General features: G+C 40.3%; 1 protein-coding gene across 6 annotated transcripts in view; it reads left to right on the forward strand.

Annotated features, from left to right (window-relative positions):
- Adk2 (Adenosine kinase 2) overlaps positions 1–27380 on the forward strand; it is a 105570-nt gene that overhangs the window by 46693 nt on the left and 31497 nt on the right. For 5 of the 6 annotated variants that reach the window (XM_071682056.1, XM_071682055.1, XM_071682058.1 and 2 more), the window contains 3 exons: positions 18429–18636; positions 19337–19472; positions 26940–27085. In XM_071682056.1, coding sequence (XP_071538157.1) covers positions 18429–18636; positions 19337–19472; positions 26940–27085 — 490 coding nt within the window. Of the gene's footprint in view, positions 1–5865; positions 5923–18428; positions 18637–19336; positions 19473–26939; positions 27086–27380 lie in introns of all 6 variants that reach the window. The other variant, XM_071682059.1, reaches the window with a different exon arrangement.

Raw genomic sequence — 27380 nt, forward strand, 5'->3', positions numbered from 1 at the left:
TGTAGGTTTGCGGCAGGGGTGTGTGATGTCTCCATGGTTGTTTAATTTGTTTATGGATGGGGTTGTTAGGGAGGTAAATGCAAGAGTTTTGGAAAGAGGGGCAAGTATGAAGTCTGTTGGGGATGAGAGAGCTTGGGAAGTGAGTCAGTTGTTGTTCGCTGATGATACAGCGCTGGTGGCTGATTCATGTGAGAAACTGCAGAAGCTGGTGACTGAGTTTGGTAAAGTGTGTGGAAGAAGAAAGTTAAGAGTAAATGTGAATAAGAGCAAGGTTATTAGGTAAAGTAGGGTTGAGGGTCAAGTCAATTGGGAGGTGAGTTTGAATGGAGAAAAACTGGAGGAAGTGAAGTGTTTTAGATATCTGGGAGTGGATCTGGCAGCGGATGGAACCATGGAAGCGGAAGTGGATCATAGGGTGGGGGAGGGGGCGAAAATTCTGGGGGCCTTGAAGAATGTGTGGAAGTCGAGAACATTATCTCGGAAAGCAAAAATGGGTATGTTTGAAGGAATAGTGGTTCCAACAATGTTGTATGGTTGCGAGGCGTGGGCAATGGATAGAGTTGTGCGCAGGAGGATGGATGTGCTGGAAATGAGATGTTTGAGGACAATGTGTGGTGTGAGGTGGTCTGATCGAGTGAGTAACGTAAGGGTAAGAGAGATGTGTGGAAATAAAAAGAGCGTGGTTGAGAGAGCAGAGGAGGGTGTTTTGAAGTGGTTTGGGCACATGGAGAGAATGAGTGAGGAAAGATTGACCAAGAGGATATATGTGTCGGAGGTGGAGGGAACGAGGAGAAGAGGGAGACCAAATTGGAGGTGGAAAGATGGAGTGAAAAAGATTTTGTGTGATCGGAGCCTGAACATGCAGGAGGGTGAAAGGAGGGCAAGGAATAGAGTGAATTGGAGCGATGTGGTATACCGGGGTTGACGTGCTGTTAGTGGATTGAATCAAGGCATGTGAAGCGTCTGGGGAAAACCATGGAAAGCTGTGTAGGTATGAATATTTGCGTGTGTGGACGTATGTATATACATGTGTATGGGGGGGGTTGGGCCATTTCTTTCGTCTGTTTCCTTGCGCTACCTCGCAAACGCGGGAGACAGCGACAAAGTATAAAAAAAAAAATATATATATATATATATATATATATATATATATATATATATATATATATATATATATATATATATATATGTATATATATATATATTTTTTTTTTTTTTTTGCCGGTCTCCCGCGTTTGCGAGGTAGCGCAAGAAAACAGACGAAAGAAATGACCCAACCCACCCCCATACACATGTATATACATACGTCCACACACGCAAATATACATACCTACACAGCTTTCCATGGTTTACCCCAGACGCTTCACATGCCCCGATTCAATCCACTGACAGCACGTCAACCCCGGTATACCACATCGCTCCAATTCACTCTATTCCTTGCCCTCCTTTCACCCTCCTGCATGTTCAGGCCCCGATCACACAAAATCTTTTTCACTCCATCTTTCCACCTCCAATTTGGTCTCCCTCTTCTCCTCGTTCCCTCCACCTCCGACACATATATCCTCTTGGTCAATCTTTTATCACTCATTCTCTCCATGTGCCCAAACCATTTCAAAACACCCTCTTCTGCTCTCTCAACCATGCTCTTTTTATTTCCACACATCTCTCTTACCCTTACGTTCCTTACTCGATCAACCCACCTCACACCACACATTGTCCTCAAACATCTCATTTCCAGCACATCCATCCTCCTGCGCACAACTCTATCCATAGTCCACGCCTCGCAACCATACAACATTGTTGGAACCACTATTCCTTCAAACATACCCATTTTTGCTTTCTGAGATAATGTTCTCGACTCCACACATTCTTCAAGGCTCCCAGAATTTTCGCCCCCTCCCCCACCCTATGATCCACTTCCGCTTCCATGGTTCCATCCGCTGCCAGATCCACTCCCAGATATCTAAAACACTTCACTTCCTCCAGTTTTTCTCCATTCAAACTCACCTCCCAATTGACTTGACCCTCAACCCTACTGTACCTAATAACCTTGCTCTTATTCACATTTACTCTTAACTTTCTTCTTTCACACACTTTGCCAAACTCAGTCACCAGCTTCTGCAGTTTCTCACATGAATCAGCCACCAGCGCTGTATCATCAGCGAACAACAACTGACTCACTTCCCAAGCTCTCTCATCCCCAACAGACTTCATACTTGCCCCTCTTTCCAAAACTCTTGCATTCACCTCCCTAACAACCCCATCCATAAACAAATTAAACAACCATAGAGACATCACACACCCCTGCCGCAAACCTACATTCACTGAGAACCAATCACTTTCCTCTCTTCCTACACGTACACATGCCTTACATCCTCGGTAAAAACTTTTCACTGCTTCTAACAACTTGCCTCCCACACCATATATTCTTAATGCCTTCCACAGAGCATCTCTATCAACTCTATCATATGCCTTCTCCAGATCCATAAATGCTACATACAAATCCATTTGCTTTTCTAAGTATTTCTCACATACATTCTTCAAAGCAAACACCTGATCCACACATCCTCTACCACTTCTGAAACCACACTGCTCTTCCCCAATCTGATGCTCTGTACATGCCTTCACCCTCTCAATCAATACCCTCCCTTATAATTTACCAGGAATACTCAACAAACTTATACCTCTGTAATTTGAGCACTCACTCTTATCCCCTTTGCCTTTGTACAATGGCACTATGCACGCATTCCGCCAATCCTCAGGCACCTCACCGTGAGTCATACATACATTAAATAACCTTACCAACCAGTCAACAATACAGTCACCCCCTTTTTTAATAAATTCCACTGCAATACCATCCAAACCTGCTGCCTTGCCGGCTTTCATATATATATATATATATATATATATATATATATATATATATATATATATATATATATATATATATATATATTTATATATTTATATATTTTTTTTTTTTTTTTTTTTTTTTTTGCTTTGTCGCTGTCTCCCGCGTTTGTGAGGTAGCGCAAGGAAACAGACGATAGAAATGGCCCAACCCACCCCCATACACATGTATATACATACATCCACACACGCAAATATACATACCTACACAACTTTCCATGGTTTACCCCAGACGCTTCACATGCCCTGATTCAATCCACTGACAGCACGTCAACCCCGGTATACCACATCGATCCAATTCACTCTATTCCTTGCCCTCCTTTCACCCTCCTGCATGTTCAGGCCCCGATCACACAAAATCTTTTTCACTCCATCTTTCCACCTCCAATTTGGTCTCCCACTTCTCCTCGTGCCCTCCATCTCCGACACATATATCCTCTTGGTCAATCTTTCCTCACTCATTCTCTCCATGTGCCCAAACCATTTCAAAACACCCTCTTCTGCTCTCTCAACCATGCTCTTTTTATTTCCACACATCTCTCTTACCCTTACGTTACTTACTCGATCAAACCACCTCACACCACACATTGTCCTCAAACATCTCATTTCCAGCACATCCATCCTCCTGCGCACAACTCTATCCATAGCCCACGCCTCGCAACCATACAACATTGTTGGAACCACTATTCCTTCAAACATACCCATTTTTGCTTTCCGAGATAATGTTCTCGACTTCCACACATTCTTCAAGGCTCCCAGGATTTTCGCCCCCTCCCCCACCCTATGATCCACTTCCGCTTCCATGGTTCCATCCGCTGCCAGATCCACTCCCAGATATCTAAAACACTTTACTTCCTCCAGTTTTTCTCCATTCAAACTTACCTCCCAATTGACTTGACCCTCAACCCTTCTGTACCTAATAACCTTGCTCTTATTCACATTTACTCTTAACTTTCTTCTTTCACACACTTTACCAAACTTAGTCACCAGCTTCTGCAGTTTCTCATATGAATCAGCCACCAGCGCTGTATCATCAGCGAACAACAACTGACTGACTTCCCAAGCTCTCTCATCCCCAACAGACTTCATACTTGCCCCTCCTTCCAAAACTCTTGCATTCACCTCCCTAACAACCCCATCCATAAACAAATTAAACAAATTAAACAAACAATTTGTTTATATATATATTTTTTTTTTTTTTTTTTTTTTTGCTTTGTCGCTGTCTCCCGCGTTTGCGAGGTAGCGCAAGGAAACAGATGAAAGAAATGGCCCAACCCACCCCCATACACATGTATATACATACGTCCACACACACAAATATACATACCTACACAGCTTTCCATGGTTTACCCCAGACGCTTCACATGCCTTGATTCAATCCACTGACAGCACGTCAACCCCGGTATACCACATCGCTCCAATTCACTCTATTCCTTGCCCTCCTTTCACCCTCCTGCATGTTCAGGCCCCGATCACACAAAATCTTTTTCACTCCATCTTTCCACCTCCAATTTGGTCTCCCTCTTCTCCTCGTTCCCTCCACCTCCGACACAAATATCCTCTTGGTCAATCTTTCCTCACTCATTCTCTCCATGTGACCAAACCATTTCAAAACACCCTCTTCTGCTCTCTCAACCACTCTCTTTTTATTTCCACACATCTCTCTTACCCTTACGTTACTTACTCGATCAAACCACCTCACACCACACATTGTCCTCAAACATCTCATTTCCAGCACATCCATCCTCCTGCGCACAACTCTATCCATAGTCCACGCCTCGCAACCATACAACATTGTTGGAACCACTATTCCTTCAAACATACCCATTTTTGCTTTCTGAGATAATGTTCTCGACTTCCACACATTCTTCAAGGCTCCCAGAATTTTCGCCCCCTCCCCCACCCTATGATCCACTTCCGCTTCCATGTTTCCATCCGCTGCCAGATCCACTCCCAGATATCTAAAACACTTCACTTCCTCCAGTTTTTCTCCATTCAAACTCACCTCCCAATTGACTTGACCCTCAACCCTACTGTACCTAATAACCTTGCTCTTATTCACATTTACTCTTAACTTTCTTCTTTCACACACTTTACCAAACTCAGTCACCATATGTTAATATGTATATGGGTGTTTATGTATATATATGTGTATATGAGTGGATGGGCTGTTCTTCGTCTATTTCCTGTCTCTTCCACAATGACATGGGAAATGGCGATCAAGTATAATAGATGAATGAAGGTAGATATACCTACATCATCATGGGTAAACTCTATTAATTAATCAAAAGTTTTCTCTCTTTTCTTGTTAGTATTTACTTTTAGAGTCCCAGGCAGGCATTTTTTATAAAAAGACAGATTCAAGAGAACAAGTTTGATATTGACTGAATGAGTAGATTCAGAATAAAAGTTACCCATATAATCTCATCCTCTCATTAATGATAACTACAAAAGAGAAGCTGAAATCTCTTCATACAAAAATTGCATTTCAAGCACAAATTTATGAATTTATTTCCTTTTTCTTGGACAGTTTTTATGGCAATGTTTAAAGGATTCCTAAATTTTGGTAAATGACATGCAGTGTATCATCTGTTATGATTTAAACAACGTTGAGAAAGATAAGATATTGATGAAAAGATGAAATTTAGCTGTCCATCTAATCTTAGACTTTGAAATATAGCTGAGTAACAAGAGGAAAAGTTGAGCATTTTTTCACTAACTCAAGACAGGAAGTATGACACTAGGTGCTATGTGATTATATAAGTGCCGATAATTATTCTGTGATAAGATAGTAATAGCAGTGCCCTTTACTGTCGTGAGATGTTATCACACTGAATATTTGGATTTTGTATAATATGATAACTAAAAGGTTCATAGAATTATGACACTGTGTCATTACCATTACTATTGGAAAACTTATCCTTCTATGTCTCAAAATTTTTTGACAATCCACAGATGCAAACAACTGATCTTCGACTAAAGGTTACTTTATGACTTGCTTGTATGTTTAAGGTATGTCAGCAAGTTGGATTGTCCATAGTTTGCGTGCTTACTTGGTGAATAACATTACTGTCAATTACTGATTTGCAACTGTTTTTTTTATATGAAGGTAGAGTGAAAGTGCATGTAGCTCTGCGTTGTTTGTGCTCCAAAATTAAGGTAAAAGGCCCTGATCTGTGTAAGGTGCTTTGCTTAGAATAATATATACTTGATGCCTGATGATGATTGCCTTGGCTAGTGCTGTACATGCATGCTCAGTGCTTAGACAGTGCTTCTGTAACCTCATTTTTGCCTAACATTTGAAGTGATAAACTGAGTCAGTTTCTTTTAAGATTATGCTTATTCTGGTTATAGTTATAAGAATTAGTATTTAGAGGTGACAGAAAAATTATTAGCATACAAGTACTGTATTTGGGACATGCTAGTGCTTGTTGAACTGTAGTGTACATGCTAGTGCTTGTTGAACTGTAGTGCAAATACAAGGATGCCCAATACTGTAACCTTATTAATAGTAAGGTTGAAAAGTATTCATTTCAAGAAACTAGCAAGAAGTCTAGTAAAGGAAGAGGATCTGTGATATGGTCATTTAGTTACACATAGACTTGGATAGTAGGTTTGGTTCTGTGGAAAATGTAGCCACCATTATTTTCATCTTTGATATGTGTGATATGCATAATGAATGGGTAAAAAGCTTTGTAATCAGTACTGGGTTATTTGAGTAAAACAAGTATTTTGTATGACTTGAATTGCTAAGAATTAAAGGTGTCACCAGTAGATCTAATGGTAATTACAAAAAGATTTCTCAAAATAAGATTATTTAAAGCCTTTCCAAATCAGGGTTGCATAAGTAAGATCTTTGAATTAGAATAGAAAATCAAGTAATTTTGTAAGCCACCAGTTATGATGATGGAGACAGTTAACAATGAACACTAATTCTTCTCAGTACCAGTAAAGGGACCAATGTTTCCTTAGTGGAAACTGGCAAATTTAAGATGTCTCCGTTCTTTGAGAGAGGCAATGTAACTTCCGATATGTCAGAGATCTGAACTGTGTAGAATCAGAATAAAAGAAAGGTAGTATCTTATGCGTTAGCTAACCCTTGGCCAGTTGGAATCTGACTGGAGCAGCTGCTTTCTGCCCAGGTGGGAGTTTTACTTTGACCACACATGAAATTTTAATATTTGATTATGCTTTATTGGAAGAAACTGGAAACATTTCCCATGAAGAGAAGACTGCACTAGGATTCAAGTTTGTTATTTTCTGTTTTTATGAATAAAACTCATTATGCAGTATGTATGTTATAGTATTTTATATTTCCTGTTATGTATTTACTGTAGTTTTTTCACTGGATATTCATTGTTGTTCGATTAATAAGGAAACCACTCTGATCTCCATTACTTATGTTATCTGATGTGTATTTCTGATTTATTTGACCATTTTCAAGAACTTGACTATCTTGAGAGGTCCATGTGTAGCAATAATAAAACTTGTAATGATTTTTCAAGCAGCAAACTAGAAAGATGAGGGAGGTAGGGAGTCATCTGAGTGTCAGTTTGTCTTCCTCTTTATAAACAACCTCCTCTATTGTCACCTAGTGCATATTGCCTCTAAGTCGACCTTTTGATGTTATAAATGACTGTTTTGCACAGCTAGTATTTTATGAGGGACACATTAGCTGTACTGTGATGATAAGACCACCATGGTGTAGTGCTAAGCATTACTAATTGTGATGCAGGCACTGATCACAAGGGTCAAACCTTCATAGGTTCAGTCCTGGTCATGGCAGCTGGTCCACAGTCCATCCAGCTGTTTATCCTCCCATAGGGGATGGTCAGTAGAATGGATACATGGCATAGGATAGAGCATGTAGGGTGTTCTTTCTTCCCTATCTCCAGGGGATATGCAAGGAAACAGAGGAAGGAGTCAAGCAGGGAGTGCTCATCCTCCTCAAACGCTAAGATTGGGATGTCTGAATGTGTATGGATGTAACCAGGATGAGAACGAATGGGAGATAGATAGTATGTTTGAGGAAAGAAACCTGGATGTTGTGACTCTTGAGTGAAATAAAGCTCAAGGACAAAGGAGAAGAATGGTTTGGAAAAGTCTTGAGAGTAAAGTCAGGGGTTGGTTGGAGGACAAGAGCTAAGGAAGGAGTAGCACCACTCCTGAAGCAGGAGTTGTGGGAGTGTGTGATAGAGTGTAAGAAAGTATATGCTAGATTGATGTGGGTAAGACTGAAAGTGGATGGAGAGAGATGGGTGAATATTGGTGCTTATGCACCAGGTCATGGGAAGAAAGATTATGAGAGGCAAATGTTGTGGGAGCAACTCAGTGACTGTGTCAGCAGCTTTGGTGCATAAGACAGGGTACTAGTGATGGGTGATTTAAATGTGAAGGTGAGTAGTGTGGCAGTTGAGGTTATAATTGGTGTACATGGGGCTTTCAGTGTTGTGAATGCAAATGGTGAAGAGCTTATAGATTTGTGTGCTGAAAAATGAATGGTGATTGGGAATACCTGGTTTAAAAAGAGAGACATACATAGATATACATATGTGAGTAGGAGTGATAGTCAAAGGGCATTATTGAATTATATGTTAATTGGTAGGCATGTAAAATGGAGACTTTTGGATGTTAATGTGCTGAGAGGGGCAGCTGGAGGGATGTCTGACCACTATCTTGTGGAGGCGAAGATGAAAATTTGTAAAACTTTTCAAAGACGAAGAGAGAATGCTGGGGATAGGAGAGTGGTAAGAGTAAGTGAGATTGGAAAGGAGACTTGTGTGAGGAGGTACCAGGAGAGATTGAATGTAGAATGGCAAAAGGTGAGAGCAAATGATGTGAGGGGAGTGGGTGAAGAATGGGATGTATTTAGGGAAGAAGTGATGGCATGTGCAAAAGATGGATGTGGCATGAGAAAGGTAGGAGGCTGGCAGGTTAGAAAGGGTAGTGAGTGGTGGGGTGAAGAGGTAAAGTTTTTTAGTGAAAGAGAAAAGAGAGGCACTTGGACAATATCCATAAGGAAGGAGTACAAATGACTGGGGAAACAGCGATTATGTATAATTATAAGAATAATGAAGTGAATAAATGTGTTATTTATTTATATATTATACTTTGTTGCTGTCTCCTGTGTTAGCGAGGTAGCTCAAGGAAACAGACAAAAGAATGGCCCAACCCACCGCGTACACATGTATATACATAAACACCCACACACACACACATACATACCTATACATTTCATTGTATACATACATATACATACACAGACATATACATATATACACATGTACGTAATTCATACTTGCTGCCTTTATTATTCATTCCTGCCACACATGAAATGACAACCCCCCGGGGTCGACGTGCTGTCAGTGGATTGAATCAGGGCATGTGAAGCATCTAGGGTAAACCATGGAAAGTTCTGTGGGGCCTGGATGTGGAAAGAGAGCTGTGGTTTCGGGCATTATTACATGACAGCTAGAGACTGAGTGTGAACGAATGGGGCCTTTGTTGTCTTTTCCTAGCGCTACCTCACACACATGAGGGGGAAGGGGGATGTTATTCCATGTGTGGCGAGGTGGCGATGGGAATAAATAAAGGCAGACAGTATGAATTATGTACATGTGTATATATGTATATGTCTGTGTGTGTATATATATGTGTACATTGAGATGTATAGGTATGTATATTTGCGTGTGTGGACATGTATGTATATATATATATGTATGGGGGTGGGTTGGGCCATTTCTTTCGTCTGTTTCCTTGCGCTACCTCGCAAACGCGGGAGACAGCGACAAAGCAAAATAAATAAAATAAATAAAAAGTTTGTTAAGTATTCCTGGGAAATTATATGGGAGGGTATTGATTGAGAGGGTGAAGGCATGCACAGGGCATCAGATTAGGGAAGAGCAGAGTGGTTTCAGAAGTGGTAGAGGATGTGTGGATCAGGTGTTTGCTTTGAAGAATGTATGTGAGAAATACTTAGAAAAGCAAATGGATTTGTATGTAGCATTTATGGATCTGGAGAAGGCATATGATAGAGTTGATAGAGATGCTCTGTGGAAGGTACTAAGAATATATGGTGTGGGAGGCAAGTTGTTAGAAGCAGTGAAAAGTTTTTATCGAGGATGTAAGGCATGTGTACGTGTAGGAAGAGAGGAAAGTGATTGGTTCTCAGTGAATATAGGTTTGCGGCAGGGGTGTGTGATGTCTCCATGGTTGTTTAATTTGTTTATGGATGGGGTTGTTAGGGAGGTGAATGCAAGAGTTTTGGAAAGAGGGGCAAGTATGCAGTCTGTTGTTGATGAGAGAGCTTGGGAAGTGAGTCAGTTGAAGTTCGCTGATGATACAGCGCTGGTGGCTGATTCATGTGAGAAACTGCAGAAGCTGGTGACTGAGTTTGGTAAAGTGTGTGAAAGAAGAAAGTTAAGAGTAAATGTGAATAAGAGCAAGGTTATTAGGTACAGTAGGGTTGAGGGTCAAGTTAATTGGGAGGTAAGTTTGAATGGAGAAAAACTGGAGGAAGTAAAGTGTTTTAGATATCTGGGAGTGGATCTGGCAGCGGATGGAACCATGGAAGCGTAAGTGAATCATAGGGTGGGGGAGGGGGCAAAAATCCTGGGAGCCTTGAAGAATGTTTGTAAGTCGAGAACATTATCTCGGAAAGCAAAAATGGGTATGTTTGAAGGAATAGTGGTTCCAACAATGTTGTATGGTTGTGAGTCGTGGGCTATGGATAGAGTTGTGCGCAGGAGGGTGGATGTGCTGGAAATGAGATGTTTGAGGACAATATGTGGTGTGAGGTGGTTTGATCGAGTAAGTAATGTAAGGGTAAGAGAGATGTGTGGAAATAAAAAGAGCGTGGTTGAGAGAGTAGAAGAGGGTGTTTTGAAATGGTTTGGGCACATGGAAAGATTGACCAAGAGGATATATGTGTCAGAGGTGGAGGGAACAAGAAGTGGGAGACCAAATTGGAGGTGGAAAGATGGAGTGCAAAAGATTATGAGTGATCGGGGCCTGAACATGCAGGAGGGTGAAAGGCGGGCAAGGAATAGAGTGAATTGGATCGATGTGGTATACCGGGGTCAACGTGCTGTCAATGGATTGAATCGGGGCATGTGAAGCATCTGGGGTAAACCATGGAAAGTTCTGTGGGGCCTGGATATGGAAAGAGAGCTGTGGTTTCGGGCATTATTACATGACAGCTAGAGACTGAGTGTGAACGAATGGGGCCTTTGTTGTCTTTTCCTAGCGCTACCTCACACACATGAGGGGGAAGGGGGATGTTATTCCATGTGTGGCGAGGTGGCGATGGGAATAAATAAAGGCAGACAGTATGAATTATGTACATGTGTATAAATGTATATGTCTGTGTGTGTATATATATGTGTACATTGAGATGTATAGGTATGTATATTTGCGTGTGTGGACGTGTATGTATATATATATGTATGGGTTGGGTTGGGCCATTTCTTTCGTTTGTTTCCTTGCGCTACCTTGCAAACGCGGGAGACAGCGACAAAGCAAAATAAATAATATAAATAAAAAGTTTGTTAAGTATTCCCAGGAAATTATATGGGAGGGTATTGATTGAGAGGGTGAAGGCATGCACAGAGCATCAGATTGTGGAAGAGCAGAGTGGTTTCAGAAGTGATAGAGGATGTGTGGATCAGGTGTTTGCTTTGAAGAATGTATGTGAGAAATACTTAGAAAAGCAAATGGATTTGTATATAGCATTCATGAATCTGGAGAAGGCATATGATAGAGTTGATAGAGATGCTCTGTAGAAGGTATTAAGAATATATTGTGTGGGAGGCAAGTTGTTAGAAGCAGTGAAAAGTTTTTATCGAGGATGGAAGGCATGTGTACAAGTAGGAAGAGAGGAAAGTGATTGGTTCTCAGTGAATGTAGGTTTGCGGCAGGGGTGTGTGATGTCTCCATGGTTGTTTAATTTGTTTATGGATTGGTTTGTTAGGGAGGTGAATGCAAGAGTTTTGGAAAGGGGCAAGTATGCAGTCTGTTGTGGATGAGAGAGCTTAGGAAGTGAGTCAGTTGAAGTTCGCTGATGATACAGCGCTGGTAGCTGATTCGGGTGAGAAACCCCACCACAAATGAAATAACAACCCCCTCCACCCTCATGTGCGTGAGGTAGCACTAGGAAAGGACAACAAAGGCCACATTCGTTCACACTCAGTCTCTAGCTGTCATGTAATAATGCACCAAAACCACAGCTTCCTTTCCACATCCAGGCCCCACAGAACTTTCCATGGTTTACCCCAGACGCTTCACATGCCCTGGTTCAATCCATTGACAGCACGTCAACCTCGGTATACCACATTGTTCCAATTCACTCTATTCCTTGCACGCTTTTCATCCTCCTGCATGTTCAGGCCCTGATCACTCAAAATCTTTTTCACTCCATCTTTCCACCTCCAATTTGGTCTCCCACTTCTCCTCGTTCCCTCCACCTCTGACACATATATCCTCCTGGTCAATCTTTCCTCACTCATTCTATTCATATGTCCAAACCATTTCTGCTATCTCAACCACACTCTTTTTATTACCACACATCTCTCTTACCCTTTCATTACTTACTTGATCAAACCATCTCACACCACATATTGTCCTCAAACTTTTCATTCTCAACACATCCACCCTCCTCCCCACAACCCTATCTATAGCCCAAGCCTCGCAACCATATAACATTGTTGGAACCAGTATTCCTTCAAACATATCCATTTTTGCTCTCCGAGATAATGTTCTTGCCTTCCACACATTCTTCAGTACTCCTAGACCCTTCCCCCCCACCCTGTGACTCACTTCCAGTTCCATGGTTCCATCTGCTGCTAAATCCACTCCCAGATATCTAAAATGCTTCTTTTCCTCCAGTTTTTCTCCATTCAAACTTACCTTTCAGTTAACTTGTCCCTCCACCTTACTAAACCTAATAACTTTGCTCTTATTCACATTTACCATCAACTTTCTCCTCTCTCACACATGAAGAATGACCCATCCACTCATACACATATATATACATAAAGGCCCACATACGCACATATACATATCAACATATACATACACATACGCAGACTTTACATGCATACACATGTACGTATTCATACTTGCATGACTTCATCCATTCCTGTCGCCACCCTGCCCCACAGGAAAACAGCATTGCTATTTCCTGCTTCAGCGAGGTAGTGCCAGGATTACAGATAAAAGAAAGAGAACCTTGGTTAGTTCTACCCTTTAGAGCACTGTTTCATTATAGTGCTCTTGCTTGCATCTAGGAGCTTAAGTTTATGAAAATCCTTAAAAGAAGTCAAAATATGAGTCTGAACAACCACAACATACATTGAGCAGCTCTCTCTGTTTATATGCTCTTGGGTAATCAAAGAAAATATGAGTCTGAACAACCACAACATACGTTGAGCAGCCCTCTCTGTTTATATGCTCTTGGGTAATCAGAGCTTTGTGCACACGTCCAGTCAGCACCAAGTACTTTCTTCTGCCAGAATAGTACAAATTTTGCTGTGCTTACACTGTGCACACATTCTTCAGACCTGTTTGTTTATACTCTCTTAGTCAGTCAGAGCTCTGTGCATACATCCACTCAACTCTGGGCACTTTCCTTTGTTAGTATAGTAAAGAATTTGATGCGCTTACACTCTGCATGCATTGTTGCTGACTTGCTGATTTTTCTATATCATCATAACTATTTTTTATCCATCTTGTCTGTAAAAGGCTTGCAAGTTCTAATGGTGCTTGTGCATCAAGAGTGATGATGCTTGTGCATCTTAAGTGACTTGGAAAAGTCTTGGATATGAATTTACAAGTTTGAGGTGGTTGAAAGCTGGTGAGAGTCAGGTTTATGTTGGTGTTGCTTTCAAATTAGGTACATCACCAGTTAGAAACAGTGCAGACAAGATAAAAGCTTTCGGCGTAAAGACCACAGAATTAACAGCAACGAAGGTGACTCATTTAAGGAACAGTTTGTTAGAAAAATGGGAGGTAGGCTGAACACATGGGTGGATACCAAATGCAACTAATTTGCCATTAAGCCTACTCATCATCGTCAAAAATGGAAGGAGCATCTTCAGGCACGTTCAGAAAGATGGCTTAGGAACATTTTTAACCAGCAGGAATTGGTTTGATCACTTTAAATGGTGCACAACTTGCACAGTTTCAGCATTTGTGGTGAAGCTGTGAGTGAAGACTTGCAGGCTGCTCAGGACTTTCACACCACTTTCAAAGCTATCATTGAGTGTAGCAACAACCATTCCCAACTTGTCTTCAGTGTTGATGAAGTTGGCCTTTTCTAGAAAAGAATGCTATCACACAACTTTATGTTATAAGAAGAGAAGCATACTTCTCGATTCAAGATTGCAGAAAACCATTGGAATAAATGGAAAAAATGTGTATCTATATAATGATTGTATGAGCTCCAGATATACTATTTTTTTTTATTTATTTATTTTGCTTTGTCGCTGTCTCCTGCGTCAGCGAAGTAGCAGAAGGAAACAGACGAAAGAATGGCCCAACCCATGCACATACACAAGTATATACATACACGTCCACACACGTACATATACATACCTATACGTCTCAACGTATACATATATATATATACACAGACATATACATATATACACATGTACACAATTCATACTGTCTGCCCTTATTCATTCCCGTCGCCTCCCCGCCACATAATGAAATACCAACCCCCTCCCGCCGCATGTGCGTGAGGTAGCACTAGGAAAAGACAACAAAGGCCACATTCGTTCACACTGTCTCTACCTGTCATGTACGATGTACCGAAACCACAGCTCCCTTTCCACATCCAGGCCCCACAGAACTTTCCATGGTTTACCCCAGATGCTTCACATGCCCTGGTTCAATCCATTGACAGCACGCTGACCCCGGTATACCACATCATTCCAATTCACTCTATTCCTTGCCCGCCTTTCACCCTCCTGCATGTTCAGGCCCTGATCACTCAAAATCTTTTTCACTCCATCTTTTTACACCCCCTCCCCCACCCTATGATTCACTTCCTCTTCCATGGTTCCATCCGCTGCCAAATCCACTCCCAGATATGTAAAACACTTCACTTCCTCCAGTTTTTCTCCTTTCAAACTTACCTCCCAATTGACTTGACCCTCAACCCTACTGTACCTAATGACCTTGCTCTTATACACATTTACTCTCAACTTTCTTCTTTCACACACCTTACCAAACTCAGTCTCCAGCTTCTGCAGTTTCTCACATGAATCAGCCACCAGCGCTGTATCATCAGCAAACAACAACTGACTCACTTCCCAGGCTCTCTCATCCACAACAGACTGCATACTTGCCCCTCTTTCCAAAACTCTTGCATTCACCTCCCTAACAACCCCATCCGTAAACAAATTAAACAACTATGGAGACATCACACACCCCTGCCGCAAACCTACATTTACTGAGAACCAATCACTTTCCTCTCTTCCTACACGTACACATGCCTTACATCCTCGATAAAAACTTTTCACTGCTTCTAACAACTTGCCTCCCACACCATATATTCTTAATACCTTCCACAGAGCATCTCTATCAACTCTATCATATGCCTTCTCCAGATCCATAAATGCTACATACAAATCCATTTGCTTTTCTCACATACATTCTCACATACAAGTATTTCTCACATACATTCTTCAAAGCAAACACTTGATCCACACATCCTCTACCACTTCTGAAACCACACTGCTCTTCCCCAATCTGATGCTCTGTACATGCCTTCACCCTCTCAATCAATACCCTCCCATATAATTTACCAGGAATACTCAACAAACTTATACCTCTGTAATTTGAGCACTCACTTTTATCCCCTTTGGCTTTGTACAGTGGCACTATGCAAGCATTCCGCCTATCCTCAGGCACCTCACCATGAATCATCCATACATTAAATAACCTTACCAACCAGTTAACAATACAGTCACCCCCTTTTTTAATAAATTCCACTGCAATACCATCCAAACCTGCTGCCTTGCCGGCTTTCATCTTTTGCAAAGCTTTTACTACCTCTTCCCTGTTTACCAAATCACTTTCCCTAATCCTCGCACTTTGCATACCACCTTGACCAAAACACCCTATATCAGCCACTCCATCATCAAACACATTCAACAAACCTTCAAAATACTCACTCCATCTCCTTCTCACATCACCACTACTTGTTATCACCCTCCCATTAGCCCCCTTCACTGAAGTTCCCATTTGCTCCCTTGTCTTACGCACTTTATTTACCTCCTTCCTAAACATCTTTTTATTCTCCCTAAAATTTAATGATACTCTCTCACCCCCACTCTTATTTGCCCTCTTTCTCACCTCTTGCACCTTTCTCTTGACCCCCTTTCTTTTATACATCTCTCAGTCATTTGCATTATTTCCCTGTAAAAATCGTCCAAATGCCTCTCTCTTCTCTTTCTCTAATAATCTTACTTCTTCATCCCACCATCCCACCACTCACTACCCTTTCTAATCAACCCACCTCCCACGCTTCTCATGCCACAAGCATCTTTTGTGTAAGCCATCACTGCTTCCCTAAATACATCCCATTCCTCCCTCACTCCCCTTACCTCCTTTGTTCTCACCTTTTTCAATTCTGTACTCAGTCTCTCCTGGTACTTCCTCTCACAAGTCTCCTTCCCAAGCTCACTTACTCTCACCACTCTCTTCAACCCAACATTCTCTCTTCTTTTCTGAAAACCTCTACAAATCTTCACCTTCGCCTCAACAAGATAATGATCAGACATCCCTCCAGTTGCACCTCTCAGCACAATAACATCCAAAAGTCTCTCTTTCGCATGCCTATCAATTAACACGTAATCCAATAATGCTCTCTGGCCATCTCTCCTACTTACATACGTATACTTATGTATATCTCTCTTTTTAAACCAGGTATTCCCAATCACCAGTCCTTTTTCAGCACATAAATCTACAAGCTCTTCACCATTCCATTTGCAACACTGAACACCCCATGTATACCAATTATTCCCTCAACTGCCACATTACTCACCTTTGCATTCAAATCACCCATCACTATAACCCAGTCTCGTGCATCAAAACCACTAACACACTCATTCAGCTGCTCCCAAAACACTTGCCTCTCATGATCTTTCTTCTCATGTCCAGGTGCATATGAACCAATAATCACCCATCTCTGTCCATCAACTTTCAGTTTTACCCATATTAATCTAGAATTTACTTTCTTACACTCTATCACATACTCCCACCACTCCTGTTTCATGGGTAGTGCTACTCCTTCCCTTGCTCTTGTCCTCTCACTAACCCCTGACTTTACTCCCAAGACAGTATTGGACCATTACTTCTATTAATGTATATTAGAGTTATACATTCATGTTTCTTACAAAACAGACGTTTAAATTAAAATCATCTGAAGGTTAAAATCACGGGATTTGTTATTCAGTTTTACACGACTGTCTTTTTCAATATGGTTGATGGAGGTGGCAAGTCATGTATTATTGTACCTTTTTATATATCATATGACTTAGATAATGATGAATGATGCATTCTTTTTTAAAAAAAATCTTAATTTTGTATTGGACAGTTGTAATAGTGGAATATGGTCATTAAAATCATAAAGATTCCACTAAAATAATAATGTTTGGCATCTCATAGTATGAATAGTTGATGACTAATAGTTTTTCAGTTTTTGTAGTTTGTAAGACTGAAGAATGAAAAAAGGTCTGCTTTTTGATCAAATCCTTTAATAAACATACTTTTGTTGTTTAAGAAAAGTAACTCATTTACAAGCAATGATGGCTTCAGCATTCCGCCTAACGAAAGTGAACTTGTTGAGCACTTCCTAAAATTAAAAGAAATTCAGTTTTTTCTCCCCATTTTGTTATGTTGATGTAGCCCTCACACTGCCATTACTTTCCCTTCTCCCTTGCTTAGTTAATTCACTCTTACCGAGCTTTAGACTATCCATAGATGGTCCTGTCTTGGTAGATGGGTCATCATCTTGGCTGACTTACTCGTTTTCTGCACATTACATTGTTTTGATTCATACATGAGGTTAAAAGGTTTGTTGCCATTTTACTCTCCAGTGGTTTTATTTCTCTTTTATAGTACTAAGCAGTGTGTAATGTCTGTTTTGAAAGCAATGCACATAGGAATCTCACTAAACCTTTACAGTAAGTGAATTTTGCTTTGTATATTTACTTATTTTTTTTATTCTCATTAATTACTGTCATTGGTGCTTTGAAATACATTTGCTTTAGTTTTGCAGTATGTATTTTAAATAGATTGTGTGTTCCTTGTGTGACATGAATGATGCCTGAATGTTTAAAGTTGGTGTTTCTTCTCTGAATATCTTTGTTAAATGAGTATGCATATGAATTCAGATTTAGGCACTGTGTCTGCATATTCCCTAATACACGTTTTTTTTTTTCATCATAACAGTGATGATAAATTGGTCCAGTTGAACTAACATCCTCATAGACTTTTCTTTTTCCCATTTTCAGAGAAGGTATACTTTTTGGCATGGGTAACCCCTTGTTAGATATTTGTGCAAACACTGGAGAAGACTTCCTTCAGAAATATGGACTAGACCCAAACAATGCAATCCTTGCAGAAGAGAAGCATCAGCCAATGTATAAGGAGATGGCAAAAATGGTTAATGTGGAGTATATTGCTGGTGGAGCTACTCAAAATTCAATGCGGGTTGCTCAGGTAAGCTGTCTCTGTAGACATTCAAAGATTTCTTTTTTTTTTTTAATTATTCTTTTGCAGATAATAGAAAGGTAGAAAATAGGTAAACTAATGAATGAAGTGATGGATGAAATAATGGGATAGGAGGCAATAGGTATATAGATAGACTGCAGATGAAGATGAAGCACTATAATAGGAGAAGAATGAGGCTTGCCCATGCCATTAAGTTAACCAGATATAAGAGGAAAGGGTTAGCTGGAGAAGAGAACTGAAAGATGATAATGTTTGTAAACTGCATTGGGTTTGCTGGAGAAGAGAACTGAAAGATGATAATGTTTGAAAACTGCATTGGGTTTGCTGGAGAAGAGAACTGAAAGCTGATAATGTTTGAAAACTGCAGTGGGTTTGGGCACTTATAAACAAACTGTATTAGGATTAAAGTTTTAGTTGTTGCCAAGAAGTAAGCCACCAGAGGGATTAGTGAAGTCAAAGGAGTATATTTTTCCATTTGAAAATCACATGAGATTCCCACAGTATCCTTTCTTTTGATAGCTGGGTTTAGGTAGTTTTCAACTAATTATCTTTTGAAAGTAAATGTAAAAAGATTATTTCTGACATGGAAGACTATGAAATCAATATGACATCATTGCAGTATATTTTCATGTCAATCTGGCTAGTCTGTTTTATATTTATTTATCATGTTTCCTTTTTTTGTTTTTAGTGGATATTGCAGAAGCCAAAGTGTACAACATTTATGGGATCTGTTGGTAAAGATGAATTCAGTGAGACGTTGGAGAAGAAAGCTACAGAAGGAGGAGTGGTTGTACGCTACCAGAAACAAAATGATCATCCAACTGGTTAGTTTTAGGATTTGAAATTCTGAATAATTGTTCTTTCGTACTATGTAATTTTAGATGTGTTTATTCATATTTTTCCTCAAGTATCAGTAATACCTTTTAAATGCAAGCATGTGTCTTTAAGAAAAAAGAAGATTGAGCATGAAAGCATGTAAAGCAGATGAGTTTTTGGAAATATGGATATGGTTAAATAAAAGGAACTATTACAAAATTGTATGCAAGTTGATAGCACATTAAGGCTGGATAGTAGAACAGATGCAGATATCTGAATCATGAAAGTTGGGCCAATCCCTTGAAGACTAATGATAGGACAAGGGAAAACTTCTCCAATTCCTGTTTCAAAAGATGATTCTGCTAAACTATATTGGCCGAAAGAATGCTGATACTTAATACTCCCATGCTGTTGGAGTCAGTACACATTTTGATCCTGAAATGAATCAGGCAGAGGCAGGTTGAAAGTGTGTAAAAGGGGAAACAGAAGAAGGAGTCACACGGGGAGTGGTCATCCTCCTCGAAGGCTCAGATTGGGGTGTCTAAATGTGTGTGGATGTAACCAAGATGAGAAAAAAGGAGAGATAGGTAGTATGTTTGAGGAAAGGAACCTGGATGTTTTGGCTCTGAGTGAAGCTCAAGGGAAAGGGGAAGAGTGGTTTGGGAATGTCTTGGGAGTAAAGTCAGGGGTTAGTGAGAGGACAAGAGCAAGGGAAGGAGTAGCACTATTCCTGAAACAGGAGTGGTGGGAGTAAGGTGTAAGAAAGTAAACTCTAGATTGATATGGGTAAAACTGAAAGTGGATGGAGAGAGATGGGTGATTATTGGTGCATATGCACCTGGGCATGAGAAGAAAGATCATGAGAAGCAAGTGTTTTGGGAGCAGTTGAGTGAGTGTGTTAGTAGTTTTGATGCACGAGACCAGGTTATAGTGATGGGTGATTTGAATGCAAAGGTGAGTAATGTGGCAGTTGAGGGAATAATTGGTGTACATGGGGTATTCAGTGTTGTAAATGGAAATGGTGAAGAGCTTGCAGATTTATGTGCTGAAAAAGGACTGGTGATTGGGAATACCTGATTTAAAAGGAGAGATATACATAAGTATCCATATGTAAGTAGGAGAGATGGCCAGAGAGCATTATTGGATTACGTGTTAATTGATAGGCATGCAAAAGAGAGACTTTTGGATGTTATTGTGCTGAGAGGTGCAACTGGAGGGATGTCTGATCATTATCTTGTCGAGGCGCAGATGAAGATTTGTAGAGGTTTTTAGAAAATAAGAGAGAATGTTGGGTTGAAGAGAGTGGTAAGAGTAAGTGAGCTTGGAAAGGAAACTTGTGTGAGGAAGTACCAGGAGAGACTGAGTACAGAATGGAAAAAGGTGAGAACAAAGGACATAAGGGGAGTGGGGGAGGAATAGGATGTATTTAGGGAAGCAGTGATGGCTTGCACAAAAGATGCTTGTGGCATGAGAAGTGTGTGAGATGGGCAGATTAGAAAGGGTGGTGAGTGGTAGGATGTAGAAGTAAGATTATTAGTGAAAGAGAAGAGAGGGGCATTTGAACGATTTTTACAGGGAAATAATGCAAATGACTGGGAGATGTATAAAAGAAAGAGGCAGAAGGTCAAGGGAAAGGTGCAAGAGGTGAAAAAGAGGGCAAATGAGAGTTGTGTGAGAGAGTATCATTAAATTTTAGGGAGAATAAAAAGATGTTTTGGAAGGAGGTAAATAAAGTGCATAAGACAAGGGAACAAATGGGAACATCAGTGAAGGGGGCTAATGAGGAGGTGATGACAAGTAGTGGTGATATGAGAAGGAGATGGAGTGAGTATTTTGAAGGTTTGTTGAATGTGTTTGATGATAGAGTGGCAGATATAGGGTGTTTTGGTTGAGGTGGTATGCAAAGTGAGAGGGTTAGGGAGAATGATTTGGTAAACAGAGAAGAGGTAGTAAAAGCTTTGCGAAAGATGAAAGCCGGCAAGGCAGCTGGTTTGGATGGTATTGCAGTGGAATTTATTAAAAAAGGGGGTGACTGTATTGTTGACTGGTTGGTAAGGTTATTTAATGTATGTATGACTCATGGTGAGGTGCCTGAAGATTGGCAGAATGCTTGCATAGTTCCATTGTACAAAGGCAAAAGGGATAAAAGTGAGTGCTCAAATTACAGAGGAATAAGTTTGTTGAGTATTCCTGGGAAATTATGTGGGAGGGTATTGGTTGAGAGGGTGAAGGCATGTACAGAGCATCAGATTGGGGAAGAGCAGTGTGGTTTCAGAAGAGGTAGAGGATGTGTGGATCAGGTGTTTGCTTTGAAGAATGTATGTGAGAAATACTTAGAAAAGCAAATGGATTTGTGTGTAGCATTTATGGATCTGGAGAAGGAATATGGTAGAGTTGATAGAGATGCTCCGTGGAAGGTATTAAGAACATATGGTGTGTGAGGCAAGTTGTTAGAAGCAGTGAAAAGTTTTTATCAAGGATGTAAGGCATGTGTACGTGTAGGAAGAGAGGAAAGTGATTGGTTCTCAGTGAATGTTGGTTTGCTGCAGGGGTGCGTGATGTCTCCATGGTTGTTTAATTTGTTTATGGATGAGGTTGTTAGTGAGGTGAATGCAAGAGTTTTGGAAAGAGGGGAGAGTATGCAGTCTGTTGTGGATGAGAGAGCTTGGGAAGTGAGTCAGTTGTTAGCTGATGATACAGCTCTGGTAGCTGATTCGGGTGAGAAACTGCAGAAGCTGGTGACTGAGTTTGAAAAAGTGTGTGAAAGAAGAAAGCTGAGAGTAATGTGAATAAGAGCAAGGTTATTAGGTACAGTAGGGTTGAGGGACAAGTCAGTTGGGAGGTAAGTCTGAATGGAGAAAACCTGGAGGAAGTAAAGTGTTTTAGATATTTGGGAGTGGATTTGGCAGTGGATGAAACCATGGAAGCGGAAGTGAATCATAGGGTTGGGGAGGGGGCAAAAGTTCTGAGAGCGTTGAAGAATGTGTGGAAGTCGAGAATGTTATCTCTGAAGGCAAAAATTGGTATGTTTGAAGGAATAGTGGTTTCAACAATGTTATATGGTTGCGAGGCTTGGGCTATAGATAGAGTTTTGCGGAGGAGGGTAGATGTGCTGGAAATGAGATGTTTGAGGACATGTGGTGTGAGGTGGTTTGATTGAGTAAGTAATAATAGGGTAAGAGAGATGTGTGGCAATAAAAAGAGTGTGGTTGAGAGAGCAGAAGAGGGTGTTTTGAAATGGTTTGGTCACATGGAGAAAATGAGTGAGGTAAGATTGACCAAGAGGATATATGTGTCAGAGGTGGAGGGAACGAGGAGAAGTGGGAGACCAAATGGGAGGTGGAAAGATGGAGTGAAAAAGATTTTGATTGATCGGGGCCTGAACATGCTGGAGGGTGGAAGGTGTGCAAGGAATAAAGTGAATTGCAGCAATGTGGTATACTGGGGTCGACGTGCTGTCAATGGATTGAACGAGTGCATGTGAAGCGTCTGGGATAAACCACGGAAAGTTCTGTGGGGCCTGGATGTGGAGAGGGAGCTGTGGTTTCGGTGCATTATTACATGACAGCTAGAGGCTGAGTGTGAACAAATGTGGCCTTTGTTGTCTCTTCCTAGCGCTACCTTGCGCACATTTGGGGGGAGGGGGTTGTTATTTCATGTGTGGCGGGGTGGCGATAGGAATGAATAAAGGCAGACAGTGTGAATTATGTACATGTGTATATATGTATATGTCTGTGTGTGTATGTATACGTATACGTTGAGATGTATAGGTATGTATATTTGCGTGTTTGGACGTGTATGTATATACATGTGTATGTGGGTGGGTTGGGCCATTCTTTCATCTGTTTCCTTGCACTACCTCACTAATGCAGGAGACAGCGACAAATCAAAATAAATAAATGAATAGATAAATGAATAGAGAGAGAGAGAGAGAGAGAGAGAGAGAGAGAGAGAGAGAGAGAGGTTTTTGCTGGGCAGTAGTGCAGATGAGTGGGAGATGTATAAAAGAAAGTGGCAGGAGGTCAAGAGAGAGGTGCAAGAGGAGAAAAGGAGAGCAAATGAGAGTTGGGGTGAGAGAGTATCATTAGGTTTTTAGGTAGAATAAAAAGATGTTTGGGAAGGAGGTAAATAAAGTGCATAAGACAAGAGAACAAATGGGAACATCGGTGAAGGGGGCTCATGGGAGGTAATAACAGGTAGTGGTGAATTGCAAAGGAGATGGAGAGGGTATTTTGAAGGTTGATGAATGTGCTTGATGATAGAGTGGCAGATATAGGGTCTGGGGTAAGCCATGGAAAGTGTTGTGGGGTTGGTGTGGAAAGGGATCTGTGATTTCGGTGCATTACACATGACAGCTAGAGACTGAGAGTGAATGAATGTGGCCTTTTTTGTCTTTTGCTAGCACTACCTCGTGGGTTGGGGGGTGCGATTTCATGTGTGGCAGGATGGCGACAGAATGGATGAAGAGAGAGAGAGAGAGAGAGAGATTTGTAGAGGTTTTCTGAAGAGAAGAGAGAATGTTTGGGTGAAGAGAGTGGTGAGAGTGTAAGAGAGCTTGGTAAGAAGACTTGTGTGAGGAAGTACCAGGAGAGATTGAGTGCAGAATGGTAAAAGGTGAGAGCAAATGACGTAAGGGGAATGGGGGAGAAATGGGATGTATTTAGGGAAGCAGTGATGGCTTGCACAAAAGATGCTTGTGGCATGAGAAAGGTGGGTGAGCAGATTAGAAACGGTAGTGAGTGATGGGATAAAGAAGTAAGATTGTTAGTGAAAGAGAAGAGAGAGGTGTTTGGGGAATTTTTGCTGGGCAGTAGTGCAGATGAGTGGGAGATGTATAAAAGAAAGTGGCAGGAGGTCAAGAGAGAGGTGCAAGAGGAGAAAAGGAGAGCAAATGAGAGTTGGGGTGAGAGAGTATCATTAGGTTTTAGGTAGAATAAAAAGATGTTTGGGAAGGAGGTAAATAAAGTGCATAAGACAAGAGAACAAATGGGAACATCGGTGAAGGGGGCTCATGGGAGGTAATAACAGGTAGTGGTGAATTGCAAAGGAGATGGAGAGGGTATTTTGAAGGTTTGATGAATGTGCTTGATGATAGAGTGGCAGATATAGGGTCTGGGGTAAGCCATGGAAAGTGTTGTGGGGTTGGATGTGGAAAGGGATCTGTGATTTCGGTGCATTACACATGACAGCTAGAGACTGAGAGTGAATGAATGTGGCCTTTTTTGTCTTTTGCTAGCACTACCTCGTGGGTTGGGGGGTGCGATTTCATGTGTGGCAGGATGGCGACAGGAATGGATGAAAGCAGCAAGTATATGTACATGTGTATATATGTATATGTCTGTGTATGTATATGTCAGTATACGTTGAAATTATAGGTATGTATATGTGCGTGTATATAAAGATTCCCTCTTATATGGTTAAAAAAAAGATAGAACTGCATTATAAGATCTTGTCATTTTCATAATGATTTAAAAAATTCTGGTCCACCTGCAACATCATTGCCACTTGCCCCACCATTTACACCATCATCACATCACTACACCTCCTGTATCACCAACAATAACTTCACCACATATTGCTCCTCCACCATCACTAACAATTATACCATCAACATAATCAATAAGTGTACTGTGCCTACCAGTGGGCTCTACAGAGCAACTGTTTTGATCCTTGCTATGTGATTTAAAATTAATTTGTAATGCATATAATGAACTCGTAATAGATTTTTAATGAATTTTCGATGCAAATGATACGAAATGCCTACACCATTGGAATGCTAGTGGAAGTTTAGTGGATGATGTAAATTTTGGCATTGGAATGTGAGTTTCAAGATAGAAACTCCAAACATTTATTGCTCAGTTGCCCTGCATTCACCCCACATAGGCAGGTACACAACACCACTACACTTTATGAGCTACAATCCTGCATGGTTGCTGTGGTTGGCTTTCTGAGTGCAGTGGGAGCCCCAGAAAGAAAAGAGGAACTCCTTAGGCAGGGAGTAATTGTGTATTTGTATGTAGCACCCCGTTAGAGCTGTGTAACCACTGAATAATGCTGGTACAAGGGAAAATATACTAATGATGATTTTTTGGAAAATGTAATCATTGTGTGTCAGACTAAAAATAAATGCTGAAGAACTCAATTTCTGATTAATAACTTTAGAAGAAAGGTTACATGTAATTTGAGATTACTGGAGATATATAGTGTGGGTTCATCTTGAACAGTGTTTCAAGAGGTGTATGTTGTTTATCTGCTCACATCCTCAGCACATTTGGTGAAATTTCATCAGAATCATGAACCTTTTTTTGGGTCTAGAGCATTTAGAGTTCTGTTAATGTCTTTTCTAGAGATCTCAATGAATAAATAAAGAATTGCTTATTGAATTTAGGCAGCCATTTACCTGAGAATACTCAGTTGAAGTATTCCAGATATTACAGAACTGGGAGGTCTTAATCTTAGCTAGTTAACTAACTAAACAGAGGGTTTAAGATCAAGATGAGTCTGGATATTTCCATGCTTTGAATAAGTGCATGAGTATGGGTGGCAGATATAAAGGAAGGTTTTTTAAAGTGAATACAGTGGTTTGTACTTTATGCACCTGGTGGTAATTAGTTGAACATCAAGTGATGATTGGTTTGTGTATGTGTGTATCAACATCATAGCTACATGACAGTGACAGCTAGAAACGAAACTGTTTATCCATACAAAGGGAACCCCAAGTAGTACGTATGTATATGACTTTTTTATATTTATTCGAAAAAAATAGAAGAGATACAGTTTAGGAAAAATTTAAATATTGATTTCAGGTGAGGCAAAGCCTGGTTGTACTTTGGCTAGTATTAGGGTAAGATATAAACAAGTGTTCTGTGAGTGATTGCTTTTCTTCTTATTCAGCTGATTTTTTTCTGTAATGAAGCATATGGGATTTAAGCCAGGATGGTTATTGATTTGATTTTTTTTTGAAGGATTGTATATTTTACCTATAGATGTTGAAATAATGATAGATGCTTGAGACTGCCCCATACTCAACCTAGTTCTTTGTGTTTTCTAGTTATACTTGCCTCTTTGACATTCATATTGTAAGTAACTGAAAATTGTCATGTAGGCCATTAGCTATGTAAAACCCATGATTGGGTATTTTTTTTTCAACATATTCTTGGTTTTTGATTGGTTTGCATGTATTGGATTAAGGTTGCAACACTCTATTGTGGTTCTGATTACCTTAACAGGGGCATGTTAAGAAGCCTTTATCTTTTAAACATTTATCACAGTACAGAAAAGTATTTTGCAGTTATTCTATTTTTATTCCATTTTGTTTTATAGCTTTCATTATCTTCTGAGCATATTTAGTTGAATAGATTTTGTTTCTTTGTATACTTAGATAATTTTTACTTTGTATTTCAGACTTCATTCATTTTTATTTTCTTGTGCCTAAAGACAGTCCATTACTTCTTGAATTTGATCCTTTCTCACAGGGACATGTGCTGTTGTAGTGACAAAGAATGGGAAGTGCAGGTCACTTGTAGCTAACCTAGCTGCTGCCAATAATTTTTCCAAATCCCATTTGGAAATTCCAGAGAACAGAGCCTTAATGGAAAAGGCCAAATTTTATTACATCTCTGTAAGTTTTATTTTGAATTTTCAGTCTCTGTGACCATAGCCAGAAAGATTTTTATATATGTATAAGGTACATCTGATCAATATTAATATAGAAAGCTTATATCGCCTGCATAGCATATCAGATATTTAGGGATTGCTTTGTCTGTCATTGTCCATCTGTCATCAGACTTTAAACTGTACTATAACCTTAGTTTTACCATAAGAAATCTAAAGCAGACATGAATTAGAATATATACAGTTGTTTCCTTGTGGCTGAGTTGCGTCAATTGTAAAAGGGTTTAACCTGGAACTTGCCC

This window comes from Panulirus ornatus, chromosome 33 (genome assembly GCF_036320965.1).
Source record: "Panulirus ornatus isolate Po-2019 chromosome 33, ASM3632096v1, whole genome shotgun sequence".
Classification (NCBI taxonomy): Eukaryota; Metazoa; Arthropoda; class Malacostraca; order Decapoda; family Palinuridae; genus Panulirus; species Panulirus ornatus.